Here is a 21,746-nt window from a genome sequence, read left to right as displayed (position 1 = left end):
CAGCGTTCTGTCGTGGATGGGAGAGGGGCTCATACACACACCCTTCACTGAGATAGTTAATGGTTGCTGAGGGAGAGACTGGTATTCCTCAAAGACACAGCCACTAAAAAGGTGCCCCAGCTCAAACAGCCTTCAAACCATGCTCATGAGAGCAACCCTGATTATATTCAGTGAGCTACAAAAGTAATAAATAAATAAAGACACCGGAGTGGGAAAGGATTGGCTGAGGAGGTGGGTGTGGCAGGAGTGGAAGGGGACTGAGAGGAAAATGGAGATAATTATCAAAGTATTTTTATATATATGCACAAGCAAACCTGGAACAGGTAAATAGATATTAAAAGAAGAAAATTAATAACATCTAGACTACTGCTCAGGACAATGCTAGCAAGCAAACTGATTAATGCATGAAATATGTTACCATTGAAAGACATGGATCTTTCTAATAAGTAAAATAAAAAGTAACATCGAAATATGCTCAAGATTAGGTCTGTCAATACCCTGTCACGGAAGCGGGGATCATGTGACCCACTCCTAGTTAAAGGCTGATGGGAAGGGAGGAGGATTTTCTTCAGTAGTGTAGCCACTGGCTAGTTGTCCATGACCATATGTACAGACCTTCCCCCAAGCTCCATCAAGCAATCAAAATGAAACACACTTGGGCCACCAGAAAGATTTGTTTTTAAATAGATGAAATAAACAGGGGGAAGCTGAAGGGAAAAAAAGATAAATGGGAACAAAAAATGGACCTAAGGAAACCAGTGGTGACTGTGATCAAAAACCACTGAGTACGTGTGTATCGAAATGAAACTGGCTGCTGTGTGTAGTTTGTATATGCTAATTTATAACTTTTTCCTACACTGACATCTAGGGGATGTGCAGACAGTTCAGTCACTTGACTGCTGGCCTTGTAAATGCGGAAACACAAAACTGATATCCAGAACCCACAGAAACACCCGAATGTGGTGGTGGCACGTCTGTGCAATCCCAGAGCTGAGAAGGTAGTGAAGTTAGGGACCTGAGGGAGCCGCAGCAGCAAACCTAGCCTGTTTGGTGCGCACCTGTAATCCCAGCATCAGGGAGGCAGACACAGGAGGACCAAAAGTTCAACAGCACCCTTGACTATAAAACAAGCCCAGAGTCAGGTGGGACACTCTCTCAAAAACAGAACAAACAGAAGGGAAAGGTGGACAGCCCCTGAGAACCATAGCAAGACTGTGCTCTGATCCACACACACATAAACACACTGCAGGCGAGGAAGGTGAAATGCACACACATCATGAAGAAATGGTGTCTAGTTTAAATTTTTAAAAAGTCTAAAGTTACGTAGCTTGCCTTCTGTCCTCCAGCTCACTGTGGGTTCATTCAGAGCCATTGTCTCACCCCTGTCCGGCCAGAGTCAGAAAGCACAAGGTCATTTGAGTTTCTGGCCTTGATAATTAATACCAGAAGGGTAAATGAGGCTAAGAGAAGGATGTCTCTGGCTAGACCATTTCCATGGATACCAACAAGCTTCAGGGTCCCAAGGTAGGAGTCTGGGACAGTGACAGAACTTCTCGGAGCATTTTATAGCCGTGAGGGCATCAGGCACAAGAAGAGAAGAGCTCGCTTGACACCCCCTCCCCTCCCCCTCTCTCTCCCTCTCCCTCTCCCCCTCCCCCTCCCTCCCTCTCTCTTGTTCTTGTTCTTGTTCTTGTTGTTCTTCTTCTTCTTCTTTTCTCTCTCTCTCTCTCTCTCTCTCTCTCTCTCTCTCTCTCTCTCTCTCTCTCTCTCTCTCTCTCTCTCTCTCACACACACACACACACACACAGAGCTGGTTCATGCTGCATGAGCTCAGCAGCTCCCTGGCAATGGAGCAGGTGCTACTCTCACATCTTTCACTGTCATGGTCAGGAGATCTCATTCCTCTACAAACTAAATATCAAAGTGCTGAGGGGCAGTGAGTGGAAAGTAAAGGAAGTTAGGTCCGGGGCCAGCACAGGGAACTCCGTGGTGTGGTGTGGTGTGGTTCCAGCCGACTCTGAACCGGGTATAAGGCAGTAAATCTTGACTAGTGGAAGAATCTTGTGAGAACGCGGGCTGTGTTCCCCACACTTAAGAGTGGGACACAAGAAAACAGTTTTTCAAGACAAGGTTTCTCTGTGTAGCCTTGGCTGTCCTGGACTTGCTTTGTAGACCAGACTGGCCTCGAACTCACAGCGATCCACCTGCCTGTGCCTCCCGAGTGCTGGGATTAAAGGCATACGCCACCACACCTGGCCCCCATGATCCCTCTTACCCTGAGAAACTATGCTTCGTTTCCCTAACTCCTACTCTGCCAATCCTTTTTTAGGTGAAATTCACGTAAACCCTGGCCCTTGCACCTCCTGCTGGTGGAGAACACACACAGCAACATGGCCTCTGCTCCTCTCTCCAGGCCTCCAGCTCAGTAGATTTCTGCCAATGTCTTCCAGTGTGAGGAACCAAAAGCAATTAACTCCCTGTGACAGCAATGATCTCTAAGAGTCCTTCCACCCTCTCAGAGACTCAAGGTGTAAGCCAGGCCTCTGGGCCCTAGAGCTCACCTTATCTTCCAGAGGGCGACGTGCAGCTGAAGACCCAAAGTGGCACTGCACCATCAGATGGATGGACATGTTGGGGATCAAGGAGAGGTTATGTATGTCCTTTTTCTTTATTTTGCTATATTCACCTGACCACACCCCCCATCTCTCTCTCTCTCTCTCTCTCTCTCTCTCTCTCTCTCTCTCTCTCTCTCTCTCTCTCTCTCTCTCTCTCTCTATCTCTCTCTCTCTCTCTGTCTCTCTCTGTCTCTCACATACACACACACACACACACACACACACACACACACACACACACACTGGGCTGATTCACATATGATGATGGTGTTTATTCAGACAGCCATTTTATGCAATATTGCTAAGTGCTGTAAAATGCAGTAATCCCACTTCATAAGCACAGTCTCTGAGGCTGTGGATAGTTCCCTGAAGAACACACACACACACACACACACACACACACACACACACACACACACACAGAGTCCAGGCTAGTCCTCCCACTTGTTCTACTTGTTCTAGAATTTGGTTCCCAGATATATTGTCGAGAAGTTTGGCGACTACACTCATCAGAAGTATTGGTCTGCAATTGTTTGTTGTTGAGTCTTTGTCTGGTGTAGTGTCAGGGAAACACTGGCTTCAGGAAGGGAATCTCAGCATGCTCCTGTGTTTCCTGTGTTATGGAGAAAGTTGAGCAGTGCCAATGCTAGGTCTTCTTCAAAGGTCTTGTAAAATTCAGTACTGACTCGTCCTGCCCTGGGTTTTAGTTTCTGTTTTTAGGAAATTTTAAATTACTGTTTCTCTCATTGGGTGTTATGGATCTGTTTAAATTATTTATTTCATCTTGATTTAACTTTGCTGGGCCATATATATCTAGAAATTCATCCATTTCTTTTAGATTTTCTAGCTTGGTGGAATAGTTATTTTCAAGTATCTCTTTACAACTCTCAATTTCCTCAGTACATGTTGTGTTGTCTCACTTTTCATCTCTAACTTTGTTTATTTGGATTATTTATCTTCTTCTAGTTAATTTGGCTAAAAGTTTGTCAATCTTGTGAGTCTTTTCAAAGAATAAATTCCTCATGTCTTCTTCGTTTCTATTTCATTAATTTCAGCCTTTATTTTTACTATCTTTTTCAATCTTCTGTTTTAGAGTGTTGTCTGTTCTTGTTTTCCCAGGATTTTTGGGTGTGTTATGAAATTATTAATTCACTTGAGATCAGTCCAGTTTTATTTTAATTCAGGCATTTACTGCTATAAAGCACAGTTTGGAAGTATATAAAGGTGTTAGTGTTTTACAAAAGGGCTGAAAATAAAGTCTCAAATGGATTTGCTTTATAAAAATATTTTTGAAGTATTTTAAAGCACTGAAGATGGTTTAAAAATTTATATTTCTAATCATCATCATCATCATCATCACTTGTGTGTGTGCACCTGCACACCACAGTGCACGGGTGCACATGCTGCTGCACACATGGAGACCAAATGACAATTGGGGAAAGACAATTCTCTTCTTTATGCTGTGAGTCCTGGAGATTGAACTAGAACAAAGTCAGATTTGTAATGCAAACACTTTCACCCCCGGACCCATTTCACAGGCCCCGTAAGTGTGTGAGAGTTTTACTGAGTATCTACCGTGCACCCTGCATTGTGCCTATATCCAGAGGAACAGAAAGTGGACAAAGTCACTTATTATTTATAACTAAGGGAATAAAATGAGACAAAATTGCTGGTTGATGCAGATAAGAACCATTACAAAGGATTCTGGAAACTAGACAGGCAGTTAGGATGTAGACAGCAGAGAGAGAAAAGCAAGAGAGCTTCTTTGAAACCTCTGCCCAAAAACACAGAGCAGCCAGCACTCTTGTCTTCTCCCGACCCACAGGGACTTTCCCATACCCACCAGCATGGCTGGTACACATTCTCCGGCCTGCTACAGGCTAGAGGACAACACTGTGCTCTAAGGAGGCTGCAGCTTCTCCTTCCTGAGCATCTCCCAAACCACAGGTCCTGAATGCAAATTTCAGGTGTGAATGTGCTGCCAGCACAGCCAGTGAGCACCAGGCTCCGGCATTCTGTGGAGGACAAACACCTGTAGTCATGCAGACCAAGAGCATGGATATGAGCTTGGGTCTAGGCAGTGCCACTCATGAGTTAACCCCTGGAATCAACTGTCCCAATTCAGATGCCCGTTCCTGGATGCTGTCCCTACTAAGATGCTGCCGGCCCATTCACTTCTTTGAGATGCACACAGGGGTCACCCTTCCAAATCACTTTAGTCCCAACTTAAGGCAGCTTCGAATACTACATGGGACTCAAGGGACATGTGATGGCACTGCGGACAACCTCGACAATGTACAGCTACAATCACATCTGGGACTTCATCTTCTATTCAAGTGGGGTTATGGAGGTCAGGGTATATGCCACAGCTACGCCAAATTCACCTTCCACATCCCAAAAGTTTTTGTCACCAAGCCCACCTGTAAATTCATCTATATGGCAATATAAACACATACCAAGTACATCACTGTGTTGACCTGGATGTGGCAGGTAAGACTTGAGGCCCAAGCCTCTCGGTCATCCAACTGGTATTCACCAATAACTTCATGGGACAGGGATAAGATTCTCAGGCATAAAACCAAGAGTATTTACCCATCCTTCTTCCACACAAAAAGGAACATCACGCACGCATGAAAATCGGTGGCTGGAAATGGTACCCTAGGGTTACCATCAATGTGAGTTGTGCATCTTTCCCTCCTTCACATTGAATAAATAGTGGAGAGGTGGAATGAAAGGAAAAGTGTCAAAGAGGAAGAGAAATACCAGTGACTAGCACTTTGAAACAGACTACAATGCCATCTTGGGATGCACAGAGCACTTGTGGTTAAATGACGCTACCACAGAGGGGTGACATGGTTGTGATGCCTGACATCAAAGCCAGTAACAGAACAAGGCCACTAAAACTTACAGATACCTGGATGCCACCCACTTGGCCCTGCTTGGCCTTCTGTCCAAAGTACAAAAGGCCTGTGACCCTCATAGTCTTGGGTTGACCTTCCTCCAAGGTTAAAACTACAGCAAACAGAATGCAGCACAACTCTGAAAGAACAAAATAGGCTCACATTGAAACTGCTCCAGTTACCACAAATGATTCATGAGGTGTCCTCTAGGGTCCGTGTGTGTGTGTGTGTGTGTGTGTGTGTGTGTGTGTGTGTGTGTGTGTGTGTGTGTGTGTTTTCTTGGCCTCTGGCCTACACTGCCAACCCAGTACTTGCCCCCAGCACCATTCCTTCCCAACAGTTAACTGGCCATGGATGTGGGCCAGGTTGGTTCTGCCGAGGCAGAAGGAGCACATTTCTGTACCAATGCTTGATTCTCACCATTCCTTTCCCTTAGCGCCTCAAGGCACCAAGAACAGCTTTCAGGCTTTCAGACACTGCCAGTGGGGCAGGGTGGGGGTGTCTCACTAAGCCTGGAAGCCTGAGACACCATCTGGTCATGGTGACACCTGAGCACACAGTCCTCCCAGGAGTACACGGCTGCCCCCACTTCAGTCAGACTTCATCTTATACCCAGTCTCCAGAGCCATGAAAAGAACTTCTGGGGACACAAGTGCAACCATGGCCAGCAGATTCGCTTTATGACTGAGCAGATGTTAGTGTAAGGCTGGCAGGAGCAACCAGTTGTCACCTGGGCCAGGTGAGGGGACCCGTGGAGGAGGAGAGGAACTAAGCTTAGCTACTGCTTATGTAGTATGTATTATGCTTCTGTCATAGAGGTCTGTGCCTGCGTGTCTCGGTGGGCACACGCAAGTGCTCAGAAGATCAGAGTGTTATGCGGTTGCCCAGAGCTATCCAGCTAGTCATCAGGAGGGAGATGTTGACCAAGTACTAGGAGCCTGACACGTATGGCAGCAGTCTGTAAATCAAAATAACCTCTGAATCATCTCATGGTTTTTAAAGAGTCCATTCAGAACTGCAAGCACAGGGAAGATGGGGTGCTGGCTCTGACCCCTGTTCCCTCTCTAGCCTCCACACGGATCTCTTCCTATGCCCTGGGTTGTAGCTTTCTGAGTGAAATACAAGTCCCATAGTGATGACACATGGGCCTACTCTTTAAAGTGGGACTGAGGGCATATGAGGAAGTTTTTAGGCACATCTGAATAAGTCCCAAGACAGAATCTCCTCAAATGGTTGGTACTCAATACCACTCTGCCTGTTGAGTTCCATGTCTCTCCCATAGGGCCTGGTGGTGGTAGTGATAGTGAGTTTTCATACATAGGCCATTCTGAGAATATGCCCAAAAAGGCCACATCTGGGAGCTCCATTGACTTCTTGATCGGAACCTCTTCCTAGAAGGCGGACCAATGGCGTTCAGAGACACTGTAGTCATGTGGCCCATGTACAAAGGTCACAGCTACATCAGGCTATGGAGCCCTGGACACAAGGACTGCTTGTTTACAGTGGGACACATGATCCTGTGTGAAGAGTCTAGCCCCAGCTCCTACCTGATAGCCCCAAGGGCCAACAAGAAGAGCTTCCGCCATTGTATGAATCTTCTTAGAGCTGCAGGAAGCGTAGCACCTCATACACAGATATGCGGCCATGCAACCCACTGCTGTTTTACCAAAAAGGTCCTTATTACTTGGGCAATATCTGAGGCTTTCAGGTACCTTTCATGCAGGGGAACAGTCTCACTTCAGTGACGGCCATGCAGAAGGAGGCTGCAATGGGAAATGTAACCAAATCACCAATACCTTCACCGGGTCATTGTTCCGGCATGTTCCGGTAAGGTTTACCCCAAAGATCTCTCTTTTAGACACATGGAAAATATATATTTGTGTGTTGGCTCACCGTGATGCTGTCTGTAACAATGAAAATCTGGTAATAGACTTTCCATCTGTAAGGTGGAACAGGCCAGTGCATTTGAACACAACTACACCACGATACCAGGTAATAGAAACAAGAAGCCTCCATGAGCAATGACAGTGTGTAGACTGGAGGGGAAATGCTACAGGATATATTATGTGTGGCAGGGGTGGGGTGGGGGGCGGAGATGGCAGAGAATAGCACACACCATGTGCTAACTTTGGAGAAAGAGTGGGAGTGTTCTTGTGTGTTTATGCATTGGTGTGGAGAACAGAGGTCAGCTTTGTGAGTCCTCACTTTTTCTCCAGGGTAGTTACAAAAATAGAAATTGGAAAGCACGGGGGTGCCCTCAAAGTGCTGGAAGACAAGGAACCAATTTTTCTCTCCTTAGAAACACAGCCTTGGAGGACTCCAGGGATGGAGGTGGGATAAAGGCACGGTCGGAAAAGCACTTGCCACTAGGCACGAAGACTCGAGTTCGCATTCCCAGCACACAGCTTGCTAGAATCCAAGTCTTTCCAAATCAATGAGCTCCAGGTTAAATGAGAGAACCTACCTCAAAAAGCGCTGTGGAGAGTAAGTGAGGAGACAGAGTCAACCTCTGAACTGAGAGCTGCACGTGGTGTGTGCAAATGTCAGCAGCATCCTCTACAGATTAAAGGACAAACCTCCAGAAAGACAGTGAGAGGGCCCTGAATGAAATTAAGCCCAGGCCCAAGACCGAGAGTCTCTGAGGAAGGGTTCTAGCCAACTTTAACCGGAGGAATAGGATATGAATTTATTATGAAGTGTCAAGTATGAAAGCTCGTCTTTGGGAAAGAAGGCAACAGAAAACTCAAGGCTCAAAGTTGGGCTCCCCATACTTGTGAGTGGGACACCTGACGGAAGAAAATGCTTATGTAAGAAAAGTGTTGACAATGCTCAGGTTCCATGACCAGCACCCCATCATGCCCCTGAGGAGTGTGTTTGCTTCCCTTTGCTTAATTCTTGTTCTACAGTTGAAATTTTAAAACGGGCATGTTAGCACACACCTTTAATCCCAGCACTATGGAGGCAGTGGCAGGAGGATATCTGAGTTTGAGGCCAACCTGGTCTACAAAGCAAGTTCCATGACAGCCAGGGCTACACAGAGAAATAAAATTAATTAAAATGCATTCAAGTCCTCATCTCCACCAGAACCGCTGACTGTACCTTGAACCCCTGTGACTGGCCCAGTAACACAGACTCCTGAGCTCTCGTTGTGCCTAAATCACCAACTTTCTGTCCACCACAAAGGTTTGTAATCTATTGAACTAAAAGCAATTAAATACCTGTAATAAACAGGACCACTCAGAGTCCTACTATCTACTCAGGGGCCATGAGGCAAGCCTTGACCTCATCAAGTTTTCTTGAGTGAGGAACCCTGCTAGAGACCCAGAGTCTTGAGTGGAAAACAAAGGGCAGATGGATTTTTCCAGCATCGGTGTCAGATGTCAAGGCTTTGAGGAGGGGCTTGCATCTGGGGCCCAGGAGCATCACAGTCGGGATCTGCAGAGACATGACCTGATGACCGTGAAAGCAGCCCACTCACGTGCAAAGCCAGTGTTTTCCCAGGAGCTCTGTATACAGCAGGGCAGACAGGAAGCCTCACTAGCAGGCACAAGAATAGACAAGGCAGCAGAGGCTGACGTCTGGGCATATCGCAAACAGCCCTGCCTCCCCAGCCACTGGGAGGTAGCTACATTTATAACCGTCGGGCATGAATTCTCACCTTTTGAGTTGGCCCTTAAGTACCTTTAGATGGCTCTCCATTACCCCAAGACAGGTGCCACGTTGTACCATACAGGATGCTTTGATAAGCCACTCACTGTTCGTTTATAAGTTTTACATTTGAGTAGGAGTACCAATGGTTTTTTCTCTCTTGAAAGCCTGAACAGACCATATGAAGCAATAAGACCTAGTCGTTAAGTAGGAGGTCGGATGCCAATGGATCCCTTTAAGTCTTGTGTCTGGAGGGTGTAATCCCTTCAGAAATTGAGTCTCACCTTCAAGTTGTGAGAAGCAACTGATGGCAACTACAATAGCCTATTCTGGGAGTTTCTTGACCATTGCCCTGAGCAAAAACTCAAAAGGAAGTTTCCCATCCTTGGCACTGGGGTTGTTGTTAGTCAACGGCTCTTTGTGGGGATTGATATTACTTGGGGTGGTGTAATTTTGATATGTGTGTGTGTCTATGTCTGTTTCTCTGTGTAGTGTGTACAGACAATTCTGGAATTTTGGGTTCTTTTGGGGGGGGTTCTTTTTTAACACAGAAATAAGGTGGATGCAGTGGCGCACGCCTGTAATCCTAGCACTCGAGGAGGCAGAGGCAGGCAGATCGCCGTGAGTTCGAGGCCAGCCTGGTCTACAAAGCAAGTCCAGGACAGCCAAGGCTACATGGAGAAACCCCGTCTTGAAAAACAACAATAAAAAATCACAGAAATATTATAAAAATGTGCTTTTGTTTTAATTCCAGGTATGGGGATGGGGGGGGGGACTACTTTGGACAGTCCTTAGTAGCTGACTGTGACTTCCCTCTAGCAGAGGTGTGGTTTTGCCAGCTGTAGGTAGTTTCTGCAGTTGTGTGACATTTGGAATTCTGGGACTTTTCAGAAGGTGTAGAAATGCTAGAGCCCTGAGAGGTAGGGTTGATGGGTGTTGGTCATTCAGGGGGATTGGTTGTGGTTTGTCAGTAGTTGCTCCCTCCCTCCCTCCCTCTCTCTCTCTCTCTCTCTCTCTCTCTCTCTCTCTCTCTCTCTCTCTCTCTCTCTCGTTATAGAGGGGGAAACCAGCGGGGATACAGGGTAGGAAAAAGAAGAACCACAGAGTAACAGAGATGAGCTACAGTAGTGTAGTGTGCTTTTTAGTAAACTTATACAATGTTTCCCTGTGGCTTTTTCAAACATTTTTATCTCCCCATTCTGCCTACCTTTCTTCCTTATTCCATCCTCCCTTCCTGCACTTTGAACATTTAACCTAAATGTCAGCCTTGCAGCCCCCTAAACGATCAATGTTGAATCAGAAAGGGAGTTTTGCTATCACTACAGCCCTCTGGCCCACCAGACAACAGACCTTGAGGACCAAGCCTTGAGCTGCTATGACTCCTGACGTACCCAGCTGAAGAATGTTCCCCACTGTTATAACATCAAAATGGAGGAAGCAATACGAGATGCGGAGATAAGAAAGCATATAAGAGATTTTCAGATGAGGGAGGAAGTAGGTGGATGCACACAGGGGCCTGAACTGCACCATGAATGGGGAGAGAGAACCCAGCGACACCAAGTCTGGCTTCAGCTGGGTAAGGTAGGAAGCGCAGTCAGGGGGAGACAGGGTTAGGGATCAGGTGCTCTGGAGTGCTCGTTTGAGGAAGGAACCACCTAAGTCCTCTCCTCTGCTGAGTCCCAGAGCCATGGGGCTGGCATTAAGGAGCTTGGCACTGGGCTGCATGGCCATCATCTCGGTCCTACAGATGGCCATGGCAGAGTACCCCAACTGGATGTTGAATGGCAAGGCCCAGGTGTTCGCAGACCTGAGCGCCCAGGAGATGGAGGCTGTGCGCAGCTTCCTGATGAGCAGGACGGAGCTAGAGCTGCAGCCATCTGGCGCTCAGGCTTTAGACAAGAACTCCGTGTTCCTCGTGGAGACGCTGCTGCCCAAGAAGAAGGATGTCCTAGAGTTTCTGGGTAAAGAAGCAAAACCTCCTGTGCGGGAAGCCCGGGTCATCCTCTTCTTTAGTGCTCAGAAGCAACCCAATGTCACAGAGTTTGCTGTAGGGCCCCTGCCACAGCCCGTCTACATGAGAGAACTGTCTCCCAGGCCAAAGAAACATCGGTCCTGGTCATCCAGACCCATGTCCAAAGCAGAGCGAAGCCTTCTCTATCACAAAATCAAGGAGGCCACCACACCCTTGCAGAAGTTTTTCCTTGACACCACTGGCTTCTCACTAGGGGACTGCAACGGCCGGTGTCTGACCTTCACCCATGTGGCCCCCCACAGTGTGGAGTCTAGACATCGGGCCACCTGGTTTATCTTACAGCGCATTGTGAGAGGCCACCGGCTACAGCCCACGGGTCTGGAGGTCCTTGTGGATCATGGGAGCACAGATGTCCGGAACTGGAGAGTAGTGCAGGTCTGGTATAGCGGCAAGCTCTACAATAGCCCAGAGGAACTGGCTCAGAAGTATGCAGACGGCGAAGTTAATACAGTCGCCCTCAAGGGCCAACTGCCTCAGGACAAAAAGCGGCCACAAATGTTCAACAAGCCTGGTAGGAAAATCCCAAAGCCCCTCAGCAAGTCTGGCCCTGGTGTGGAACAAGGCAACCGCCCCAGATACAGCCTAGAAGGCAACACTGTGATCTACAAAAGCTGGAGTTTCTCCTTCCGGCTTCGACCCTCTTCCGGGTTGCAGATATTGAGTGTGCACTTCAGGAATGAGTGCATAGCCTATGAGATCAGTGTGCAGGCTGCTCTGGCCGTGCATAGAGAAAACACACCTGCAGGAGAGGTGAGCAAGACCATGGATCTAGGCTGGGACCTGGGCAATGTGACTCATGAGTTAGCCCCTGGCATCAACTGTCCAGAGACGGCCACCTTCCTGGATGTCATCCACTATTATGACACCAATGGTCCTGTCCGTCGTCCGCGAGCCCTCTGCATTTTTGAGATCCCCACGGGGGTGCCTGTTAACCCCACGTTTAACACCACACGCAAAATCAACTTCTTTTCTGATGTGTTGGGGCACAAGATGGTACTGCGGGCAATCTCGGCACGCTACAATTTTTATTACATCTGGGACTTCATCTTCTACGATAATGGTGTGATTTCAGCCCAGATGCATGCCACAGGCTACGTCCACACTGTCATCTATACTCCTGAAGGACTGGGTGAAACTCACCTGCTGACTCACCAACTTGGCAAAAGCCACACCCACCTTGTGCATTACCGTGTTGACCTGGATGTGGCAGGTAGGACTTGAAGTCAGACCCTCCCTCTCTGTCTCTCAGACGCTTCCCACCAATAGCATTACGTCACAGGAGATAGGACTGAGACTCCCTAATGTTAAATCAGAAGTATTCATTGAGTCTTCTTCTCCGGCTGCCCCAAAAAGAAATAGTACGCATATCTGGTAGATAGTGGCTGTGATTGATACCCAGGCATTACCTAGAATTGTAGGTGCACATCTGCCTTGGGTATGAATTCAGTGGTGCAGAGAGGAGGGGAGGAAGCAGTACAATGGGAGGGGAAAATGGATCTTTGTAGCCCTTTCGGATGGTCTGTACTGCCATCAGGGGGTGTTTAGTATGTTTTCCGGATACATAATATTCACCACAGCGTAGTGTCATGGCTGTGGCATTTGACATCAAAGCCACTAGTAGAACAAGGCCAGCAGGATCAAATGGACATCTGCCATTTGTCTTTATGACCCAGAACGTAATGCCGATTCTCGGGCCTCTAGCAACACAGGCTATGTCTTCTCCGGGGTTAAAACTATGGCAAACAGGCTGGATCATGGCTCTCTTGAAAATAGCCTGGGTCACCCTGAGACCACCACAGTTGCCACCACTGACCCCTGAGCTGTCCTCTAGCTCCTCTGGTTGTGAGGCTCACTTAGCTTCCCAGCCTGCACTGCTAGCCAAACTTCTGCCCCTCACACTGCTCCTTGCTGGTAGCCGGCCATGGGTGTGGTCTATGTTGGAGATCCATGGCAGAGAAACGAAGCTTCCAATCTAAGCTTGGTCCTCAGCCTCCATCTCCCTTCATGGTTCCAGGAACCGACAACAGCTTCCACACCCTGCAGGCCAGACAGAACACTACCACCAAGCCCAGCCGACCAAGACACCACCAGGCCACAATGGAGAAGATTCGGTACTCCCAGGAGAGTCAGGCCACCTTCCCCTTTGGACAGACTCTGCCTCCGTTCCTGCTTTTCAGCAGCCCCAAAACGGACATCTGGGGACACCGGCGAAGCTACCACTTAAAGATCGACTCCACATCTAAGCAAAGGCTGACCCCCGAATCTCAGGAGGACTTAGCTTTCTCCTGGGCCAGGTGAGGAGTATAGGGACTCTGAGGAGCAGCAGGCGGGAGCTCCTGTCTGGCTGTGAATGGCTCTCTGTGCTTCAGTTCTCTGAGTCTATGTGTGAGTCTGAGTGTGCATCCTCATGTAGTGGGGGAGGAGAGAGATGTGTTCATGGGCTCTTGGCCCTCAGATGGCTTTGGGAACTCTTGTCAAGACCCGGGGGATGGCTGCTCATTGTGAGGAAACCCCCAGCTCCCCTATCTATGGCCCTGAGGATGTTATGAGCCATAGCTGGGGCTCAGAGGTAACCTCAGTGCTCAGAGCCACCTGCTTCTCCTCACTCACAGGTACTCCCTGGCAGTGAGCAAATATCGGGAGTCTGAACGGTGCAGCACCAGCATCTACAACCAGAACCATCCCTGGGATCCTGCTGTGGTTTTTCAGGATTTCCTTCAGGACAACGAGAATATTGAAGATCAGGTACTAGGCCAGTCCCTCCCGTCCCTCCTCTGGCCTTGTCACTAACCTACTAACTTGACCTGTCCCTGGTCCCAGGTGTGTGTGGCTTGTGGGTGGAGGGCAAGCCCAGAGGTCATGAAAGATAGGCCAGCCTCTTTCTAATGGGGCTGGGGCCATCTTGAAGAAGTTTATAAACACATCTTAAAATGACCCGGTCCTTCCAGGGTCCACACTCAGTACCCCTTTGCCCACTAAAGCCTTTGTCTCTCCCACAGGATTTGGTGGCCTGGGTGACAGTGGGCTTCTCACATGGGCCCCATTTGGAAGCTGTTCCTAATATGGCCTCACTTAGGGACTTTGTAGGCTTTCGGCTCATGCCTAACAACTTCTTTTTCACTGAAAAACACCGAGGTCCAAGAGCCACAGACATACCAAACACTGAATCCCTGGGGACAGGATCTGCTTGATGCCACCGCTTTTCAACCGCAATGGAACCTACAGCCCTGTGTCAAAAGTCCAGCCCAGCTCCCACTCAACAGCCCCCAAAGTCCCCCAAGGACGTTAAATAAACCCTTGCCATTGCACCCTTCTGTGTTGCTTCTAGAGCTGTGGACGATGTGGACCACATACTCAGATATGTGGCCATGGGCTCCATCTATGGTTATCTACTGAATGGAAAAAAAAAAAAAAAAAGACCTCCATGACCAGGGCAAAGATACTGGGCTGATCTATCAGATGGATTTTTCAATACCTGAGACTTTCCCATGAGTCTTAGGGCAACTTGATGGGAACTGTCCCACCTCAATTCTGGTCATGCAGAAGAAAGTTGTTATGGGGAAATCTAACAAGATTACCAACGTCTCACCCTTTTCTTGTTGTTTAGCATTTAGAGTTTGCCCCTAAGATCCTTTTACCAACAAATGAAGAAAAAAATAATATGTGTACTGATTCACAGTAGAACTGTCTGCAACAAGCAAAGTCTGGACACACGGACTCCGCAGGGAAGAACAGTCCCATCAATTAAGGCACAGACCCTTGTCACGCCAGATGGATATGAGGAGAGTGTGTGAGTCAGGACTGTAGGCAATCTTGTGTGCTCTGTGCTGATGTTTGTGTATGAGGAGGATGAAACTAAGAATCCTGTACAAGGATTAAAGGTGTAAGGTAACCCTGTCTTCACAATGTAGAAGGAGGCAAGGAAACAGGATTTGCCAGAGAACCTCTATCAGGAACACAGCCCATGCATGCTCTTCAGTTGTTAGCTGAGTCGCTGTGAGCCTGTATGGAACCAGGTTAGTTTACTCTGTAGGTCTTCTTGTGGTGTCCTGGACCCCTCCAGCACCCTCAATCCTTGCACCCACTCTTCCACAAGGCTCCCCAAGCTCTACTTGTTATTTGGGTGGGGGGGGGTCTCTGCTTCTATTTATATCAGCTGCTGGATGAAGCCTCTCAGAAGAAAGTTATGTCCCTGATGAGTGTGTCCCCCATCTCTCCCCCATGTCCCTGATGAGTGTGTCCCCCATCTCTCCCCCATGTCCCTGATGAGTGTGTCCCCCATCTCTCCCCCATGTCCCTGATGAATGTGTCCCCCATCTCTCCCCCATGTCCCTGATGAGTGTGTCCCCATCTCTCCCCCATGTCCCTGATGAGTGTGTCCCCCATCTCTCCCTCATGTCCCTGATAAGTGTGTCCCCATCTCTCCCCCATGTCCCTAATGAGTGTGTCCCCATCTCTCCCCCATGTCCCTGATGAGTGTGTCCCCCATCTCTCCCTCATGTCCCTGATGAATGTGTCCCCATCTCTCCCCCATGTCCCTGATGAGTGTGTCCCTCATCTCTCCCTCATGTCCCTGATGAGTGTGTCCCCCATCTCTCCCCCATGTCCCTGATGAGTGTGTCCCCCATCTCTCCCTCATGTCCCTGATGAGTGTGTCCCCATCTCTCCCTTATGTCCCTGATGAGTGTGTCCCCCATCTCTCCCCCATGTCCCTGATGAGTGTGTCCCCCATCTCTCCCCCATGTCCCTGATAAGTGTGTCCCCCATCTCTCCCCCATGTCCCTGATGAGTGTGTCCCCCATCTCTCCCCCATGTCCCTGATGAGTGTGTCCCCCCATCTCTCCCCCATGTCCCTGGTGAGTGTGTCCCCCATCTCTCCCCCATGTCCCTGATGAATGTGTCCCCCATCTCTCCCTCATGTCCCTGATGAGTGTGTCCCCCATCTCTTCCTCATGTCCCTAATGAGTGCCTAAGCTTCCCTTTGCCTAATTCCTGTTCTACAACTGAGTTTTAGTTGAAAGGCACTCAGGTCCTCACCCTCATAGGAACTGCTGGATGCACCCTCGTCCCTGCAACAGGCCTAGTAACACAGACCCCTGCTCCCCTCGCTGTGCCCTCTGTTGCCATATTTCTCTACCAAAGGTTTAGGAGTTGTGGTGTAGATGTGCCAGTTGGGATTGGGCATGCCAAGATCACAGTTTTCTCTGCATTTTGGTAAGTTGTGAATGTCTGTCACCGTTACCACCTGGTTTCATAATGAAGCTTCTTTGATGAGGAGTGAGAGCTACACTTAAACATGTATATAAAGGTGTTTAGAATACAGTTCAAATTACACTGATTTGTAAAATGGCAGAGGTAAGTTCTCCTGTAGAGTCTATAACATCCAAGCCATGGGTAGTTGGTTGGGTAGACAGTGCCAAGTATGAATTCCCTTCTGCTAAGGAAAAACTCTAAGTCGATTAGATATTTATTGGTTACCCCAAGATAAAAACGTCACTATTGCACTGTTGGGGAGACCTTGCCAGGCTGGTCACTATTGTGATTCATAGGTTCTACAGCTGGGAAGGACTTTGGATTGCTTTTCTCCTTTGGTAGCTTGAACTGTACCTTCTGATACTGTGAGAGGTAGTCCTCAGGGAGGAGGCTTCTGGGTCCATTCCAGCTCGACTCCTCCGAGGCCTGTGTCCAAAGTATGAGTGTATTCATCAATAGGTTCTTACCTTCGAGTTGTAGATGGCAACCAAGAGCAATTGTAGTCCATACAGTATTTTGGGAGTCTCCTGGACCACCTTATCTAACAACATGAAGGATGGTTTTCCATGGTTTTTTGGTTTGGGTTCTAGCACTGTGATAAGCACCAAAGCCGACTTGAGAAGGAAAGAATTTATTTCACCTTACAACTGACAGCTCCTCATGAAGGAACATCAGGGCAGGAACCTGGAGGCAGGAACGGAAACAGGAGGCATGGAACAGTGCTGCTCACTGGCTTTCTCAGACTGCTTTCTTACACAACCCATGACCACCCGCTTACAAGCTGAACCATCCCCATAAGCTGAGACATTAGTCATTACTTGAAAAAAGGCCCTGTAGACTTGCCTATAGGCAATCTGAGGAAGGCATTTTCTCAATTAAAATTCCTCTTTCCATGTAGCCTAGCTTGCATCAAGCTAACAAAACAACAAACAAACAAACAAAAAGCAGCTAGCACCACACTGTGGCGGCCACTAGAATTTTTTACATGATTTTTTTGAGGATGGAATATTATCCCATTTGGCACAACCACACTTTGTATTTATATACTATATAATATGTACTATAATACATAAAATGTACTTTTCAATAAACATATGAAATATTTCCCTTTTCAAACATTTTATACCTCGTTCCTCTCTCCCAATCACTCTCCCTTCTGACACTTCAGACATTAACCTAATTTCCAGCATGCATCGCCATAAAAGGTAATTGCGTTGGAAAGAGAATTTTGCTGTCACTAAAGTCCTCGACACCACAAGGACATAAGAATTTTGTCACCGTTGTTGGGCGAGCCTTGGGTTGCTATGACTCATAGTGCCCATAGCTCATGAATGTTTTCCGATTGTTAAAAAAAAAAAAAAAAAAAAAAAAAAAAAAAAAAAAAAAAAAACTGGAAAAGGGAGAGAAATGGGAGATATGTAGATAAGAAAGACTGTAAGAGATTTTCAGATGGGGGAGGAAATAGGCGGACATACAGAGGGGCCTGAACTGCATCATGAATGGGGAGAGAAGACCCGGACACCCCAAGTCTGGCTTCAGCTGGGTAAGGTAGGAAGCACAGTCAAGGGGAGACAGGGTTAGGGACCAAGTGCTCTGGAGTGCTGGTTTGAGGAAGGAACCACCTAAGTCCTCTCCTCTGCTGAGTCCCAGAGCCATGGGGCTGGCATTAAGGAGCTTGGCACTGGGCTGCATGGCCATCATCTCGGTCCTACAGATGGCCATGGCAGAGTACCCCAACTGGATGTTGAATGGCAAGGCCCAGGTGTTCGCAGACCTGAGCGCCCAGGAGATGGAGGCTGTGCGCAGCTTCCTGATGAGCAGGACGGAGCTAGAGCTGCAGCCATCTGGCGCTCAGGCTTTAGACAAGAACTCCGTGTTCCTCGTGGAGACGCTGCTGCCCAAGAAGAAGGATGTCCTAGAGTTTCTGGGTAAAGGAGCAAACCCTCCTGTGCGGGAAGCCTGGGTCATCCTCTTCTTTAGTGCTCAGAAGCAACCCAATGTCACAGAGTTTGCTGTAGGGTCCCAGCCACGGCCCGTCTACATGAGAGAACTGTCTCCGGGGCCAGCGAAACATTGATGTTGGGCATCCAGACCCATGTCCAAAGCAGAGCGAAGCCTTCTGTATCACAAAATCAAGGAGGCCACCACACCCTTGCAGAAGTCTAAGCTAGGAGATCTCATTCTCTGAAGACTAAATACCAATGTACAGAGGGGCAGAGAAGAGGACGTGGACAGAGCCAAGTCCAGGACCAAGACAGAAAGGCCCTCGGTGGGGTAGAGTGATAGCCAACTTTGTAGAAACACAGAGGATATAAACTTGCCAGGGAGAATCAAGTGAAAATGCTTCTCTGGATAGAAGACCCCCAGGAAAGCTGGGCGCTTACTGAACACACAGAGTGTTTTCTGACACTTGTCAGGGAGGGAGGTGCATACAAGGCATTTCCAAACAGAAAACAGGTCCTGTGGTCCAGTGTCTCCCTCGTGTCCCTCATGAACACCTGTGCTTCCCTTTGCCTAATTCCTACCCTGCAAGGCATTGTTAGGTGAAGCTCACCTGGGTCCTCCGACCCCTGCACCTTACACTAGTGGAAAACACGCAGCAACATGGACCTCTGAACCCCTTTCTGTGTCCGTCTCAATGGACAAGAGCATTTTCTCCAGATCCCTGCCAATCAAAGAAACTCAAGGCAGCTAACCTATGACAGCAAGGCTCTCTCCATACGCCAGGCCTCCGGACTTCACCAAACATGCAGGAGGGAACAGAGCTAGAGACCCAGAGGGACTATTTGAGGGGGGTTGCACTGTGAGAAAGAGCCATGTGTGAGACCGTATAGGTATAGGTAGGTATACAGGAGAGACTTCCTGCTGGGGTGCAGCAGATTCCAAATCAGGTTAGGATCTGGAAAAGCCAGGGTTAGTACCAGTAGCAACGTGTACACAAGAGACAAAGGCTCCCTGCACTCTGCAAGTATATTGAAGAAGGCACCAAGTTAGATATAAGCAAGAAACTGGGAGGCAGACAGACGTGGGTCTCACATGGGTACCAATGCAGACTGGTGCAGACCTTCTGGAACACAACCTGAATGTATGTTATGAAGCTGAACACGTCTATATCCCATCAAAGTCAGGCACCACTTTCCAGGGAATAGATGGTTGACTAGTAAGAGATGAGAAGGCTGCTCATCACAGTGTCCCACGGGTGTGGGTGTTGGAGCCAAATTCACATGCACCATCGGAGACCTGATGAGTCAACTCTACAGAGTACACACCAGAAAGTACCAGGTAGTTCTCCAGAAAGCAGGTACTGGGATACTGAGATGCAGTTAGCTTTTCTGGGGGGAGCTAACGCCTGGAGAATTAAATAGAACGAGTTTGACCTAGGGAGCCAGACTACACCTGAAGTTGACTGCACCTCCCAGGTTTCTGCTGGTGCCCTGAGGAGCTCAGAGACAAAGATGGCCTCACGGGGAGGAAGCGGAGGGTGGAGAAGGCCTGGATCCTGCTCCTGGGTCAGAGCTAAAGGCCATATAGAAGACAAAATGGCCTCATTCAGGAACCAAGACATACTGCAAAGAGACTAATAGAGAGAAGCATTCGCTGAACACACATACACACACACACACACACACACACACACACACACCACTGTAAAATTAAAACCATAATGAGACTCCAAAGCACATCAATTAGAATGGTTAACTTAAAAACTGTAATAGCAGGCTAAAGAAGTGGCTCAGCAGGCAAGAGTCCTTGGTGTATGAGCCCGAGGACCCGTGTTCAGATTCCCAGTGCTGACATAAAAGGTAGGCCATGACCTCAGGAGTGCCTGAGATCCCAGCACTGTAGGGGACAGAGACAGGAGGATCGCTGGGGCCCACTGGCTCTGAGGGCAAGACCCCATCTCAGAGGAACAAGGAAGGCAGAGGGTGATGGAGTGGGACACATGACACCCTCTGTGGCCTCGGTGTATGAAGACTGCACACACACACACACGCACGCACACACACACACATACTACACAATACACTACACACATATGCCCTACACATGAAAAAAATAATGATAACATCAACCGGTGAGGAGGTTTCTAAGAAGCTGGGTCTGTTGTATCCTGTATCCTGCTACTATAAACAGGAAGAACCTGACAGTTTCTTATACAACTGTTTGTTTATCAGATGGTCTCACAACCACGTTTTGGGCATTTATCCCAGAGAAAGGAAAGCTTATGTTCACACAAAAGCCTTATGGCTAGAGTTCTTAGCAGCTTTACTTGCACAGCAGATGAGAAACGGTATGATTGGACGATGGGTTGAACAAACAGAACTGCTACTACTGGGCAACAAGGAAGTGCTGATAGGTGGGCATCGACGAGTATAGCTTGGTAGTCTGAGAACACCCTCAGCACATCCTGCCGACAGTGCTCTCTTTCTGAGAGAGCTGCAGAGATGCGTGGTGCTTACAGGGTTGCAGGAGATGGACAGGGCTGTGAGTGAAGGAGGCAGCTGGACAGAGTTCTTTCTCTGCAATGGGGCAGTCTGGGATCTTAATTGAAGTGGGGGTTACATCCACAGGTATAGAAAAAAATGCCTAAAACTGGAGAAGCAGACAGAACGAGAGAGAGAGGGAGAGAGAGAGAGAGAGAGAGAGAGAGAGAGAGAGAGAGAGAGAGAGAGGATGAGAGGAGGGGGTGGTGAAAATTGAGTACCTTGTGAGGTCTATACTAATGCCTACCTTCCAGTGTTTGACATTGTACCCCAGCTATACTTGACACCAGTCATGATAATTAATCTTATTGTCATCTTGGCAGGGTCTGAACTCAGCTGAGAGAGAGGCCTCCTTGAGTGGGTTTTTGAGGACATTTCCAGAAAGGATTAGCTGAGGGAAGAAGACCTTGATACACCATGGGCAGCACACTCCAACATGAAGAGACCCGAGAAAAAGCAATGGCGCCATCCTTGGTGAGTGCATCTCTGCAGTCCCAGGTCGGAACTACCACAGCATCCTCATCTGCCACTGAGCGGGCACTGGGCTCTCTACCTCTGCACTGTGCACACGGCCATTGTCGGCTGCTGCAGAGGTTTGAATGAGAAACGGACCTAGAGCCTCAGGCACTTGAGTGTTGGGTCCCAGTTGTCTGTGCTGTTTGAGAGATTTAGGACATCTCTGGCCTTGCTGGAGCAAGTGTGTCATCGCTGGGGGTAGGCTTTGAGAGCTTGAAGCTTCGCCTACTGCCTACTCACTTTGGGTTTGCGGTTCAGGGGTGGCCTCCCATCTTCCTGCTCCTGTCGTTATAGAATT

At 48.3% G+C, this 21,746-nt stretch overlaps 1 protein-coding gene across 2 annotated transcripts; it reads left to right on the top strand.

Annotated features, from left to right (window-relative positions):
• The first annotated feature begins 10,850 nt into the window (after positions 1–10,850).
• Positions 10,851–14,386, top strand: LOC127194832 (amiloride-sensitive amine oxidase [copper-containing]-like). Of its 2 annotated transcripts, none has more exons than XM_051152409.1 (4): positions 10,851–12,405; positions 13,210–13,489; positions 13,808–13,940; positions 14,195–14,386. In XM_051152409.1, exons 1-4 carry the CDS (start codon positions 10,851–10,853, stop codon positions 14,384–14,386), a joined length of 2,160 nt encoding a protein of 719 aa, XP_051008366.1. The 2 variants fall into 2 exon arrangements, with proteins under 2 accessions (XP_051008366.1, XP_051008367.1); XM_051152410.1 differs by having other exon boundaries at positions 10,986–12,405; positions 13,763–13,940.
• The last annotated feature ends 7,360 nt before the right edge of the window (positions 14,387–21,746 follow it).

Source organism: Acomys russatus, chromosome 10, assembly GCF_903995435.1.
Source record: "Acomys russatus chromosome 10, mAcoRus1.1, whole genome shotgun sequence".
Taxonomy (NCBI): domain Eukaryota; kingdom Metazoa; phylum Chordata; class Mammalia; order Rodentia; family Muridae; genus Acomys; species Acomys russatus.
This window is presented reverse-complemented; position numbering and strand designations above follow the sequence as displayed.